Source organism: Perognathus longimembris, chromosome 5, assembly GCF_023159225.1.
Source record: "Perognathus longimembris pacificus isolate PPM17 chromosome 5, ASM2315922v1, whole genome shotgun sequence".
Classification (NCBI taxonomy): Eukaryota; Metazoa; Chordata; class Mammalia; order Rodentia; family Heteromyidae; genus Perognathus; species Perognathus longimembris.
In genome coordinates, this window is record NC_063165.1 from 87,331,815 (window position 1) to 87,345,576 (window position 13,762).

At 50.6% G+C, this 13,762-nt stretch overlaps 1 protein-coding gene across 2 annotated transcripts in view; it reads left to right on the top strand.

Moving 5' to 3' along the window:
• The window catches only part of Snx24 (sorting nexin 24), a 119,271-nt gene extending 106,384 nt beyond the window's left edge, over positions 1-12,887 (top strand). The window contains exons 4-7 of one of the 2 annotated variants that reach the window (XM_048347283.1): positions 6,635-6,729; positions 8,293-8,325; positions 8,760-8,824; positions 12,235-12,887. In XM_048347283.1, coding sequence (XP_048203240.1) covers positions 6,635-6,729; positions 8,293-8,325; positions 8,760-8,824; positions 12,235-12,302 — 261 coding nt within the window. In that variant the 3' untranslated portion in view covers positions 12,303-12,887. The remainder of the gene's footprint in view (positions 1-6,634; positions 6,730-8,292; positions 8,326-8,759; positions 8,825-12,234) is intronic. The other variant, XM_048347284.1, reaches the window with a different exon arrangement.
• Positions 12,888-13,762: the final 875 nt, after the last annotated feature.

A 13,762-nucleotide genomic window follows, 5' to 3' on the forward strand; every position in this document is an offset into this window, starting at 1 on the left:
ACAACCCATTTTCAAGATCACGGCCTGTGAAACGGTGCACTGAGCCCGGGCCCGTGTTCCGAGGGCTTCCTGAGAACGCTGCTTGAGTGCTTGGAGCCTGCATTTTCACTGCGTGTGCTCGCTGAAGCTCTCCTTCAGAAAATTAGTGTTGGTTCCAAGCGGATCACAACCTTGGGACCCCAGTCGAAAGCCTGCTTCCTAGAGCAGAAGGAAAAGCATGCCCGCAGACGTTCCTTGAACCCGGCCCACCGCGGTTCTGCAGGAAGGCTGTCCTAGACGACGCGTGAGGCAAAACTACAAAACACAGAAGAAAAGCAGTCGCTAGGAGTGAAAGCTAAGCTACCCCGCCCAACCAGCAGGCTGAACTCCCAAGAACTTCCACCGAACGCACAATGAAACGGGAGCCGAAAAGTGCTTAAGAGAATGAAGGCATAAGAAAATGTCAAGAACCTAAGCAGGACAGAACAGGTACCTTTGAAAAGGAGTTCCGTGTGCTGTGAAAAATGTCATTAAGCTAGACTCAGGAAATTGGTTAACGCACTTCTTTAGAGACCACCAAAGAGAAAACAGTAGCTGCGCCGTGGGTGTGCTCCATCCCATTCCTTTGACTCCATTAGTCTCCGCTCCAGAATGTCTCCCCAGCCACGCCTTCCTTGAACCCAGAGGGTGATAAGGATGCCTGTGGCTAGTGATCAAGGAAGCTAGCTCCTTCCTTTCAAGATTCTGACTCAGTTTACAATTTCACATTCATGAGCCATGATTGTTCCCACGTCAGCCATCTTCTCTACCGGATACTAAGTCCTGGGAGGTAGGACTGTGTCCCTTTGGCAAGAGAACTATGCTTGTGCTTAGTAGAAGATAACATTTTTATACAGAGAACCCAGAACCATGCACAGTATACACTTGGATATTAGAATAGCTCAAAAACCGTTGAGCTTCCACTTTCTACTCTTTTACACAGTTTACTACATTTATCTTTTTAACCACATTACCAAAGATGATATTCTGCTGGACACATAGTACATGTCCATAATCCCAGCATTGGACGGGCAGAGAGGCAGGAAAATTTGAGTTCAAAGGCCGCTTGAGCAACAGAACCCTTGTCTCAGCAAGTGCAGTACACCAAATTACATTGTCTCTGTGCACAGATTCTTTACCCTTTAAGTAGGTCCTTTCCAGCGTGTATAAGACAGTCACTGGAGGCCTGTGAAACTGCGGCAGATGTCTGTGTAAAGTCCATGGGTAGTGCAGTTTTTATCAAGGCGTAGGGTAGACACCTGTGAGGACTGGCGTCTTAGGCACCTTGAAAGAAGGATCTGTGGCGCTGGGGGGCCTTGAGAAGCAAGTCCGACTTGTATTTTGTAGATTCTCGCAGCCCTTCTTCCCTCTGTCTACTCGCCTGGCTTGGCTCACCTTGCCTGTGAAGCTGGGGTGGAGGGCCGGGGTGGGGGGGTGGGGGTGTGCAGCGGGGGAGGGGGGCTGAGCCCGGAGCTGGTGCTCGCGGCTCCCGGGGGAGGGGGTGGCATGTGACCCACTTACTGCAGCGAGGAGCTATTGATTTCCCACCCTCCCTGCGCTTGCCAGCGCCTCTGAAGTAGACGCCGCCGCGGGAAGCACCCTTCCTGGCGGAAAGGGGGGAGCTGTCAGGTGAACTTTGTCACCCTCCCCCCTCAGAGCCCACCGGATGGGGCAGAAAGAAGGCCTTGCAGGGCTTCTGCGAGCCTGCCAGGGGTGGCGTGGCCGTGGGCTGGTGGTTCGTGGCGATCCTGATGGAGGGGGTGTGTGCGTGCGTGTGTGTGTGTGTGCGTGCGTGTGTGCGCCCGTGTGTGTCTCGGGAGGAGGATGAAAGGATCTGAGAACAGAAAGGATCTGGGAACAGCGTTGGGCCGGGCGCGTGGAAGGTGAGCCAAGTGGTCTCGTCCAAGTTTCCGGCGAGACGTTCTGTTCCTGTTATAATTGGCCGCTCGGTAGGCTTGGACCTAACTAGAATGCCAGCGTTCGATTTCGCCGTGTCCTCGGTGGAGACGTGTCACCGTTTATCCTTGCCTTAGTGACAATTTTCGAAAATGGAAACTCGTGGGAAATCATTACAGTGTTTATATGTCTCCCCTGTCGGCCGGCGTTACGCTGTGATATTTTCCCAGTGTTTTCTGCCTCGTGACGGCAGCTCACGGAGGTTACAGCAGAACAAGTCCCTCTGTAATTTGGTGACTGCATTTTACTTCCCGGAGAAGAAAAGATGACTGACAATTAAGTGTTTGGGATGTCACGGCAGGAACATGTGCGACTAATCAATGGCGTCCTTGGGGAACGTGATTTTAGAAAGCCGATGAGGGGGAAGAATTGGGATTTTTGTGATTTGTGTTACATGATGATAATTACACCTTTTCAATAAAAAAGACATTTCTCTCAGCGTAAACATCAAGTTGGGAGAGCCGATGTGGTAGTGTTGCTGTTGTTTTCCACCTCATTCAGGCCTTTTTTTTTTTGCAAATGTTTTTTATAGACCAGGAGATATTTTTTCTAGTTATTTCTTAGAGCGATATTTCTGGAGGAAGATCTGATCTGCTTTAAGGAAGGTCATTTAGACTTACAAAAGTGAGCAATACTCTATAAAGAAAACTGTCTTTCGCTTTTACAAAGTGCATTCAGGCCCAGCTCGGGAGGCTGAAAGCTGAGGATTACGGTTCAGAGACAGCCCAGGTAGGAAGGTCCCCGAGACGTATCTCCACTTGACCAGCAAAGAGCCAGAAGCGGGGGTGTGGGCTGGAGTGGGGGAGCGCCAGCCTCGAGTTCCCAAGTGAAGGGACAGCAGTGGGGCTGAACTCAAGCCCCACTGAGTTAAGAAAGGGAAGCAGTTCCTTGCGGTCTGAAGTAGTAATGTGAATGATGCCACGCATTACAGTCATTTGCCTCCATGTCTTCTGTCATTAGTAACCTGGTGCGTGTTCCCCACGTGCCCCTCGGTGCCGGTGTAGGGGGAAAGTCTGCTCATCTGTGGCATCGCCTTCGGCATGGGGCTGAGGGCACACCTCGTTTACCGACTCCGCTGCCTCGTCTTCCCGCGCTTGCGCCACTTTTGCCCCTTTATTGTTCCGTGAGGGACTCTTCTGCCCTGCTGGTGGAGACAGTTCAGGGTCTTTTTTTGCTTTAATTGTTGTTCTGTCTTCATGCTAGACTGAGTCTTGAATGGAGGAGGGCCTGGCCCTTGTCCCTTAGCTTTTGTACTCAAGGCTGGCGCTCTATTACTTGAGCCCCGCTTCCGCTTTGGGATTCGGACTGGCTAATTGAAGGTAAGAATCTCATGGGTCTTCCTGCCTGAGCCGCCTTTGCACTGTGCTGTTCAGATGCAGCCTCTTGAGTTCCTAGGATGACAGTGTGCTCCACCGGCATGCGGAGTTCAGTCCTGTTGTTCTGGCACCGCTGAGTGTATTATGTAACCAGGCCCACCTCCTCCACAAAGCTCGCGGTTAACCGAGGACCCTTCTCCCGGCCCCACTCCATGCTTGGTACTCCCCATCAAAGCTCTCTTTAAATTGTCACCCTCTGGCTCTTCCTAATTTTTTTCCCACTTTGGTTTGTTTGGGATAGAGCCTCACCGTGTAGCCCAGGCTGGCCTTGAACTCATGAGCTCCTGCTACAGCCTCCCGCGTGTCAGGACCGCGAGTGTCTGGCACAAACCCAAGTCCCCACGTTTATTCTGTTTTGTGCTTGTTTGCCAAGAGGGAGGCTGTGAACTCAGCTTCCCTGCTCACGACTGGTAATTCATCACTTGTGCCACATCTCCACATCTGGCTTTTTGCTGGTTAATTGGAGATCATACTCTCTCCGTTTGGCTCCTCGGGCTGGCTTCAAACCCAGATCCTTGGAGCTCAGCCCCTTGAATAGCTAGGGTTGCGAGCGTTAGCCACCGGCAGCTGGCTGGCTGGTGTGTTTTTTAGTTATGTGTAGAAGACACCGAGCCTGGGCGGCATGGGTCTGAACTCCGTTCTTGAACTGAAAGGGCAGTAGAGTTGGGTCTCTCCGGCACCATCCTGTCAGCCCCAGCCCAGTGCTGAGAGCGTAATGAACCCTAATTGGAAGGCAGCACACTCTCCAGCAGGGGCCTAGCCAATAAACAGGCGGGGAGCCACGAGAGCAGGGCCGGCCCGGGCCTCGGAGGGGGGGGGGGGCTGGCACACCGCGCAGAGTCATGGTGTCAGGCGCCGGGCCAAAGCGGGGTGCCCAGCAGCAAGACTGTCTCAGCTGAGCTCCAAGCAGGTGTGCTCACACCATGGCCGGAAGTCTGGAAACTTCTCTTCTGAAAGCCCTATCACGCGCGCAAAGTGCATGTCTCAGCATATAAAGGGCCAGGCGTGTTCACGGGGTAGATACGAGTCCAAACTTCCAAAATGGATGCAATTGGTTGTTGGGAACTGATGGAGCAAAATGCTCCTAGGAAAGAGCGTGGGCATGCCTTGAATGCTAGCTGTACCCGAGGCACAGGGGGACGGGGGCCTGGCATCTTCCCCGGACCCCGGAAAGCACACAGAGGACGGGTCTCCACCAGGCCTCGCTCTGGAGCCCCCTCCGTACACCGCGCCGCTTCCACGGAATGGAAGACAAGCACTCTAAAACAAAGGAAAAGTGCAATTTGGCATTCAAAACTATTAGAGCTGAGAACTTCCCTGCGGCGTAAGGTTTGGTGAGTTAAGCCAGATCAGGGTCCCAAGTAGCTAGGGTGAGTTGGGCACGGCCCTGAGCAGGCTTTGAGGGCTGGGCTGGGGGGCCAGGGGGTTCCTACTGAGCAAAAACGTTTCAAGAAATGAAGAGAAGACGTCAGTGGACAGTCGTGAGGCCCCTCGGTGAGATCATGTGTTTACGCACCGAAAGATTGGGTTGAACTAATTCAATTCCTCTTTTGCATCTCTGTACTAATTAATGACAGTTGTTTCACTTGTACATACTATATTAAATTAGGTAAATTCTGCCCCAGTACCCTGCATCTCTGTTTGGACTTAAGCATTAATTCTTTTCATACAAGCCGTCTTAACAGAGTTTAGAAAATATTCCTGCCCCGTGTAACCAAACCTCCCCTTCTCCCCACAGTGTTGCTTTCTTTAGAACTCTAAATCCTCAAGAACATTGTTTTCTGGAAAATATTAATTGAGAATATTCAAGGAACAAAAGCCAGTGCTCCAAGTTTCTGGAGTTTTCTGTGTTCCCTTGGCCAGAATGTCTTCCCTAAAACAATGCAGTCATCTGTTTGGAGAGGTCCGGGAGTGTGAGCAGGATTAATTCCCGTCCTTGGGTTGCAGTGTAAACAGCTTTTTGCCTGTCTTTTGTCATTAATGATCATGCTATAGATGTAGCCAGTGCATTGCAAGCCAATCTGTCAAGGCAAATAAACAATTCACCTTGTTAAAATTCCCTAAATCTTGCATTAATAAAACCAAAGTAACCCCCAGAACGCTCAAGAGATGTCTTCCTCCATACGGCCGTGATGGATGACATGTCTCAAGGTCCTGGAAATTAAGTAGTTCAGGTCATTAAAAGTGTCCCACACTTGTTATTGATTTAATTTATTTTAAAAAGGTGGGGGTGGAGATAAGATTGTTGCTCCCTCCCTCGTTGCTTTTTGAAATCTGAAAGCTACCGTTTGTACAGCGAGGGCCACCAGCTCTGTACTTGTTACCATGTGAACCGTTCCCGTGCCGTGGGTGTTGCCTTGCCCGCCCCAGCAGTTAGCTAGGAACAAGTCCGTAGCCACTGTGACTTGTATCATTGCACACAGTGCTTGGAGAGCCACCTCCAGCATGATTTCCAGAACTTCTGAATTCTAGCCGCTAAAATAAAGACTGGGCACTCAAAAAAAAAAAAATGCCTCTGGGGAAGTAAGAGATAAAGCCAAATGATTGGAAGGAACTTCCTTGGAATAGTATGAAAGTAGGCCTTTGGATAGAGGGTGGGGTTTATCCCCCACCTAAAATGTATGAGCTTCTTACTTTTGTCATGATCAGGGAACAGAGAAAATATTATTTATATATTTGTGGGTGGATGGGGGGAAGCATTCAGAGAATGGTGCAGTAACTTTGCGTCTGTTATCGCCATGTTCTAGGTCAAGTTAAGTTGCGTGTGCTTACTTGTGTTTCACAAGGCTTTTTCACAAATAGGTGATACAGCTAAGGAGGTAAACTGAGTTTTCCAGTGAGAAAAACTATTTCCCAACAGCTGCTTGTAAAAAGACTTGTATACTAGACCATGTCATCCTTTCATAAGGGACGTTTGACTTACACATCGTGGCGGTGTGATTCACGCGTATTAAAACATTCACTCTGCATTACCCTCTCTGTTCGGGTAGGGACCATTTTTGCCTGGTTCCCCTGTCTCGTCCACAAGTGAGCACTTCAGGTGTTGAAGGTGCTGTGCAAAAGCTGGCTGAATGAGCGACTGAGTGAATGAATGAAGTACGATGTCTGCTGATGCTGCAGAGCAGTAGCAGCCCCATTTCTTGGGGTAACACAGGCACCCCACCTCCATCGCGTGGGAGAATTGTTGGAGTTGATGGACGCTCATGACTTTTGGGTAAAATTCCTTTGATTGGTGGCCTAGAAAACTTGGTTTCAGCTTCTAATTCCGTGTTCTGCCTTCACAGGCTGTCATCTTAGAGAATGAAGAACTTCCCAAGCTCTTTCTTGACTTCCTCAACGTGAGGCACTTGCCCTCTCTGCCAAAGGCGGAAAGCTGTGGGTAAGCGCTACTGTGGGTGCATTGGGTGTGCAGCTTAGCAGGGGTGATTAGCAGGGGTCTCATCCTGGCCCCACGGGGGGCCGTCTTGGGTGTGACGCCCGCCACCTCCCCCCCCCCCCCACGCCGCCTGCTGCCTCAGAGGCCGGAGGGACGTCCCCCTCCGGGCCTCATCTCCGTCCGGCACCCCTCCAGCTGAGGCTCTGGGAGGCTTGCTCAGCCACAGGGATCTTCCAAGTTGCCACCTGCGCTGCCCGGCGGGAGCTGAGTCCAGGTGGCCTCTTTCGGGATGCTTGTTTACTGGCGGATATCCAAGCGAATCCATGTCCCCCTGCTAACCTAGTCACATAGTTCTAAAGCTGAGAGCGCCTTCCGGTTATTCATTTTGTGGTTACACAGAGATGCAGAATTACTCGTCTCTCCCCAAATCTTTCCCGTGGGGCTGGCAAGACCCATGCCTGGCTGCGTGGGAGGCCTCTCTCTCCACTGGCTTGCAGCAGCATCGGTCACGAGAACATGGGACCTCTGGGCTGCAGACCCAAACCCCTGTCTACCCAAGAACCAGGGTTTCCCCACCACCGCACCAGGCAGAGTCTCTTGAAGCGTTAACTCTGCTGGGTGCTGGTGGCCTTGCCTATCATCCCAGCTACTCGGGAGGATCCAATCCGAGGATTGAGGTTCGAAGCCCATGAGACTCCAGTTCACAACCAAAAAGCCAGAAGTGGCTCTGTGGCTCAAAGTGGTAGAGACTAACCTTGAGTAAACAAGCTCAAGGGACAGCGTCTAGGCCCTGGGTTTAAGCCCCAGAACGAACAACAGCAACTAGGAAAAGTGTTAACTGTGCCACAGGCTACTTACCCAGCTCCAGGCACTGGGCTTGGGCTGAGCCAGCTGCCGCAGGCTTCGCCGTTCACAGAGGTTCACGGAGACACGATCTGTCCCCACGCCAGCAGGGACGGCGTCCGCCCCTGCCCCTTCCCCCGCCCCTGGCTTCCAGACCCTCCAGGGGAAGCGCTTGGAATTGGACATGCTCAGACCACCCTCACGGGAGGAGGTCACCTTCAACCCCGCGGCCTGCACCGGCCCCGCACTAGCGCTGTATACTCCCAGCCCCTGGCCAAACCCCCAGTGACACGCCACACTTCCCGCGTGATCTGTGTGCTCAGCGTCTTCTGCTCGGATGTGTGCACGCGTGCGTTTACTGGGTGGGCTAAGTGTTTTAAGAAAAGACACTCACAGTGACCATGAGTGAGTTGTTTTCTCCATTATGCAAAGTCACTCCAAATAATGAAACCTGAGGATTTTGAAGTGATCTTAAGGAAAATTGAAACCCAAGAATCTTCTGGTCTTGGATTCCTTGAAATGAGTCACAACCCCCTGACCATAGCACAGGACAAGCTCACAGCTACCCCCCTTCCCCTCCCCGTCCCCCCGTTTCTCCCTCTCCCTCTCACCCCAGTGTTTCCTAATTCAGTACTCTAAAAATCCCAACAATTTTTTTCTTTGTTGACATAAACATTGCCCTAACTTATTTGGTCTGTTTTTTTTCTTTTACAACAATTTTAGATCTTTTGATGAGACCGAATCCGAAGAGTCAAGGTAAGATTCCTAAGCTCTAGAGCTGCCGTTCTGTTCAAAAGCCTTCATTGCTCACGGCATCCATGTCCAAGGTGGCATTTCTCGCGACAACTTCTGTTGGAAATTGGTTTTATGATTATAGCCATTTGATTAGGGAGTGAGGGGAGCACCCCTATCATCACCGGTTGGCGTGGTTTGCATGCTGTTTTCTCGGCGACCACACCCCAGGATTCAGCGTCCGTGTGTTGTAGGTTGTGTATCGTAGCCCTGCTGCAACCTCTCCAGAGAACTGGTGAGAAGAAGCGTTTGCTGCCTCTCCCCGTATCTGACTCCTCTTCGCACACTCCGGCAGAGGCAGAAACCCTGAGCAGTTTGATCCCCTCAAAGCTAGTTTGTAGTGTTTTCTGTTTACCATCGTCCCCTGATGCTGACATGCCTGTTCTTGACCTTTCCAGCAGACTGTCCCACCAGCCCGTGCTGTTGTTCCTCAGGGATCCATTCGTCTTGCCTGGAGCCAGCGGTAATCAAACCTGTCATCGGCTAACAGCTCTTTACTGATCTGACCCTCTACCACACAAACCACGTTTTTAATGCAGGTCTAACAGAGTGACATTGGTCCAAGGCTTAATAATCTGCCAATAAACTAGTGCTCTTGGTGTAAGAGACATTTAGAATTTTAATTGGGGCCGGCCTTTCTACAGGAAATGTAATTTTTCTTTCTCTCTCTTACTAGGCTATTTTGAATTAGAGTAGGAAGAGGTCGGAGGAAAGGGTCTTTGTTTTCCTTAATATTTTGTGGTGTTATTTGCGTCTCTGCTTGTTTTTATCAAGATAGCTGGACTTGGATCTAAGGCTCTGGTCTTTCTCCAAAACTGCATATATAGGTCACGTCATATATCCATTTCTATTTAAACTGTAGCATCCTTGATGGTGGAGTCTATGATTTTAAAAGTTGTATATTTTAAACACAGCTAATTGATTTAAGTATAACTGAGATCAATACCGTAGCCCGAGTCCTTTTTCCATTCAACGTCCCCAGAGTCCTTTGTAAAATGTTGACTTCTGCACATTCTCAGAGATCATCTCATTTAATTTTCTTAGCAACCTTGAGAAATAGGCAGGGCAAGCACTGGCGAGGCTGAGTAAGAAGATGAGTCTAGGCAGGCTTGACTTGCGCAGACCTTGTTACCTCAATTCTCCTCTGTGCTTTGTGCCTGGGAAATGTTCTGCCTTTGTTTCTGAGGGGCATTCAGTAGCACACCGCGTGGACAGCCATGGAGAAAGGAGCCAAGGAAGCCATTCCTCGTTGACCCCCAGGAAGACACGAAAGGCTGCCGTCCGCAGCGGGGGCTCCTACGCGGATCGCGTCTCTGTCTTTACTGTGACCCGTGGCACCACAGCCTTTCTTTGCGAATGTCCCTTCCTAGTACCCTGGTGACAGAGCCACCGTTGCTAGAAAGAATGTTATCTCAGTGGTTTTCCTGTAAGGTGCAGTCAGTGCCGAATCGTTAGTTACCTCCTGCAAGCTCTTAGCTGCTCTCATTTAACAAATCCGTGTGCTGTTCTGCCCAGTAATGCTAAAATGTTGTGTTTAGCCATAGTCACCAAGCAACCTAGTCAGCTTAACTAGGCAGTTGTTGTTTTTTTGGGGGGGTATTTGTTGTGGTGGTGGTTGTTGTCTGGTGCCAGTTTTAGAGCTTGAACTCAGGGCCTGGGCTGTCCCTAAGCTTCTTTTGCTCAAAGCTAATGCGATAAGAGTTTCACAAACTTTTCTGTCCAGGCTGGTTTCAAACCACGATCCTCAGATCTCAGCCTCCTGAGTAGCTAGGATGACAGGTGTGAGGCACCGGTGCTTGGAGTTAGGCAGTATTTAATGAATATATATATAGTGTGTGTGTGTGTGTGTGTGTGTGTGTGTGTGTGTGAACTGACAACGGAGCCCTGCCCCTTAGCTTTTATGCTCAAAGCTGGCGTGCTACCACTTGAGCTACACCTCCAACTTCAAATTCTTAAGAAGTCATCTACTTTACCCTACCCTGATCTCCTTCTTGAGCTCGCACAGCTGTGGAGCTGATCTGTATCCACCATGAACTTGACTCAGCCTGTGTGTGTGTCTGTGTGTGTGTGTGTGTGTGTGTGTGTGTTAGACAGTAATCTTTTCTTTTTCGTTTTATTGTCTTAATTTGGGGAGGTGTGTTGATTTCTACCCATGTAAATAATGGATCCCGGTCCACCTTAACCCTTTTATCACTCTTCCTTACCCCTCCACCTAAAATAGTTCCCCCAGGTTTCACTGTCCTATTGTCATACGTGAAAATAAACCCCTTTGATCATATTCGTCCTCATTCACTGACCTTGTTAGCCCACCCCCTGCCCAGGGCTCACCCCCGAGGGAGCCTTCTACCGTCCCAGCCCCCAGCCCACCAGTGACTCACGGCTTGCCCTTAGAGTCCTACGCCGTTCTCATAGATGGTTGCAGTGCTTTAATAATAACATGGACCTTTTCTTTTTCCCTTTTCCTTCCTCTTCTCTTAAGTAGTCCCATAATTTGACTGATGCTCTATGTATATTCAGATAGATATGCACGCGCACACACAGAGATCAGAGTCATCTTTTCAAAATACAACTTAGACTCTCTCCCTTGGCTTGAATCCCTTCAGTAGCTTCTCGTGGTGTTTCAGGTGAAGCCAGGATTTCAGGCATCACTTGGCAGCCTCTGCCCTCAGCCTCTGCACACATGACCCCTCCTGCCTGTCTTCTCCTGGGGTCTCTGAACCCTCTCTCGCGTCTTCCTGCCTCGTAGTTCTGAAGCCTTGCTGCCTTCCTAATGAGACCGAAATCCCTAGTACCTGATGCAACACAATAGATAAGCTACAGAGCATGATTAGTAAACTTGTTTTCCTCTGCCTTGCGCTATTGTTGTGCTTAGTTTCCTTACCTAATGATTAAATAAGCACTTACTTATGCTTGGCTTTAGCATAGCTTCTTGGTATAATTATGTAGAGATTGAAGTTTTAAAAATGAAACATTTGACTGGGCACCAGTGACTCATATCTGTAATCCTAGCTACTCAGGAGGCTGATATCGAAGGATCATGGTTTGAAGCCAGCCTGTGGCTCAGGTTGTAGAGTACCAGACTTGAGCAAGAAAGCTCCGGAACCAGCCTCCAGGCCCTGAAGTCAAGTCAAGCCCTGGCTTCACACACACACACACACACACACACACACACACACACACACCATTTAAACCAGAGAGGTTGGGTCTCATTTAATCAAGCCTGTTCATATTTCTCCTGCTCTGATAGCCAGGATGTGTCACTCAGTGCTCTGTACCTCTGTGTTTCCTTTGTAGCACCTGTAACAGTGGGGCTGACTGATTTTCTAAGTTAAATAGGATAGCTTTTGATTGGAATTTGCCCCTTTAGGTTAGAAAGGCCAGCCTCCTCTTTCTGCTCTCTGAGGGAGCAGAACCTTAACAGAACAAGTATACTCAAGATGGTTTAGACTACATGCTGCTGTAAACCACAGTGGAAAAACTGCAGCGAAGTATTCCCAGTAGAAATCTTGGAATTCCTTCAAGTATATTGAGATTTTGTTAGAAATTGAATTGCCAGTGTAATCCATCTTCCTTGTGAGAAAACATTCAGATAAAGAGCTGGCCTTGCAGTGTTCGCCATTAGAGCATCCCTTAAATCAATAGACGACAAATCTGGCCACACATTCCTGCAGGGCTTGGTGGTGGGGAGCGCCTCCGCCACACGCGTGCATGCAGGGCGGACGGCCTACCCAGCCGCCGGGCTACGCATGCCCGTTCGTGGCCGTGCCCATTCCCAGGCTGGGGCGGGCTGCTCTGACCCTGCTGTTTCAGGGTACAAAACACCATTGTCTCACTGCCGCCCGTGTGAACAGCGGTTTTCCTTTTGTTCTGCAGACTTCCCGGATGTGGTGATTGAAGGGGTTCTCCACGGGGTCTTCTACCCCCATCCGCAGCCCAGGTAGAAGGCTCCTCAGCACCAGGCGCCCAGGAGCCTCCACGTCCTACTCCAGAAAACCCGTCTCCACCAAATTAACCGACACGCCCACAGCTCAAGCTGGCGGGGAGGCTCAGGCCCAGCTTCACCTGGGGCAGGCTGTGTCCGCTGGCATGGTGCTTTGAAAAGTAGAAGCAGAGCCTGCCAGGGGGTGAAGACCTGGCGTTCCAAGTAGATGGCAGCGGCCCACTCGGAAACCCTCGAGGCCACGGGCGTTCCTGGGAGCCCCAAGCACCACAAACCAAAGCCGTGCTCCGCCTCAGCCACCCCGCTTCAGGACCGCCGTCTCCCGAGTCACGCGGAGACGGAGCGGCGTGCGTGGCTTTCCCGTTCAGAGTCCCTCACACAGTAAGCTTCCTTGCTAGGCGATTTTCTCAGCCAGTGGGAGTGTAAGCAGCGCAGAGGGTCCCAAACCACACTGTCCTAAATGTGAAAAGGGAACTAGACTGGGAATTCATGACACTGACAGTAGCCCACCTTAAAGATCACGGCATCGTGGCCGCCTGACGTGGGGCTGGTTCACACCCTGGCGATGGCGTCTACCGTCCGTGCAGGTGGCAGCCGGGGGGGGGGGGGAGGGAGAGGGGGACGGGGACGAGACCATCTGGGAAAGCCCCTTGGAAAGGCACCATACTGGAAACCCGACCATGTACCGTGGGAGGGAGGGATTTGACTGAAGACCAGCTGATGTTGCTGGTAGACTGGCAGGGGATTCTGTATAAAAAACCCACACCTAGCCTGTCATCCCAGCTACTCGGGAGGCTGAGATCTGAGGATCATGGTTTGAAGCCAGCCTGGACAGGAAAAACTGCGACTCTTTATCTCCAATTAATGAGCAAAAAGCCAGAAGCGAAAGTATGGCTCAAGCAGTAGAACACGAGCCTTGAGCGAAAAAGCCAAGCCCGTGAGGTGACGCCTAGTATCCCATAAACACAACTAAAACAAGGAAAGCGCCTTTAGCACCAGGATCACATGTAGCCGTGCGCAAGGCTTGCGCGTTGAGAAGCCGCCGTGGGGGGATGCGGACAGCCTCAGCGCCGTGAGCCGCGTCCCCCGGCTCCTCCCAGGAGTGAGCGCGGTCACACCACGCGGTGGCATTGCTCCAAGACGTCTCCTCCTCCTTACTGGTTCCTTCCCATCCGTCTCGTCAGCTGAGTGACGAGTGTGTCGCATAATTCCACTGCGCGTTATACAGAGAGCCGTGTTCTAAGTAGTGGAAGAACAAGCGTATGTCCTGTGGATGGGTGTGCCACAGGTGGGCAGTTCATTCCAAATTGTTAGTCTATTTATGGTAGTTTTCATGTTCCTGTGTGGGGAAAAATATTTAAAATCATGCATAATAACTATATCCTGAATTTTTATTAAAATTCAGTTCTACAGGTCAAACCCCTGCTGAAAGTTTTAAAGATATATTTTATGATAGATTAT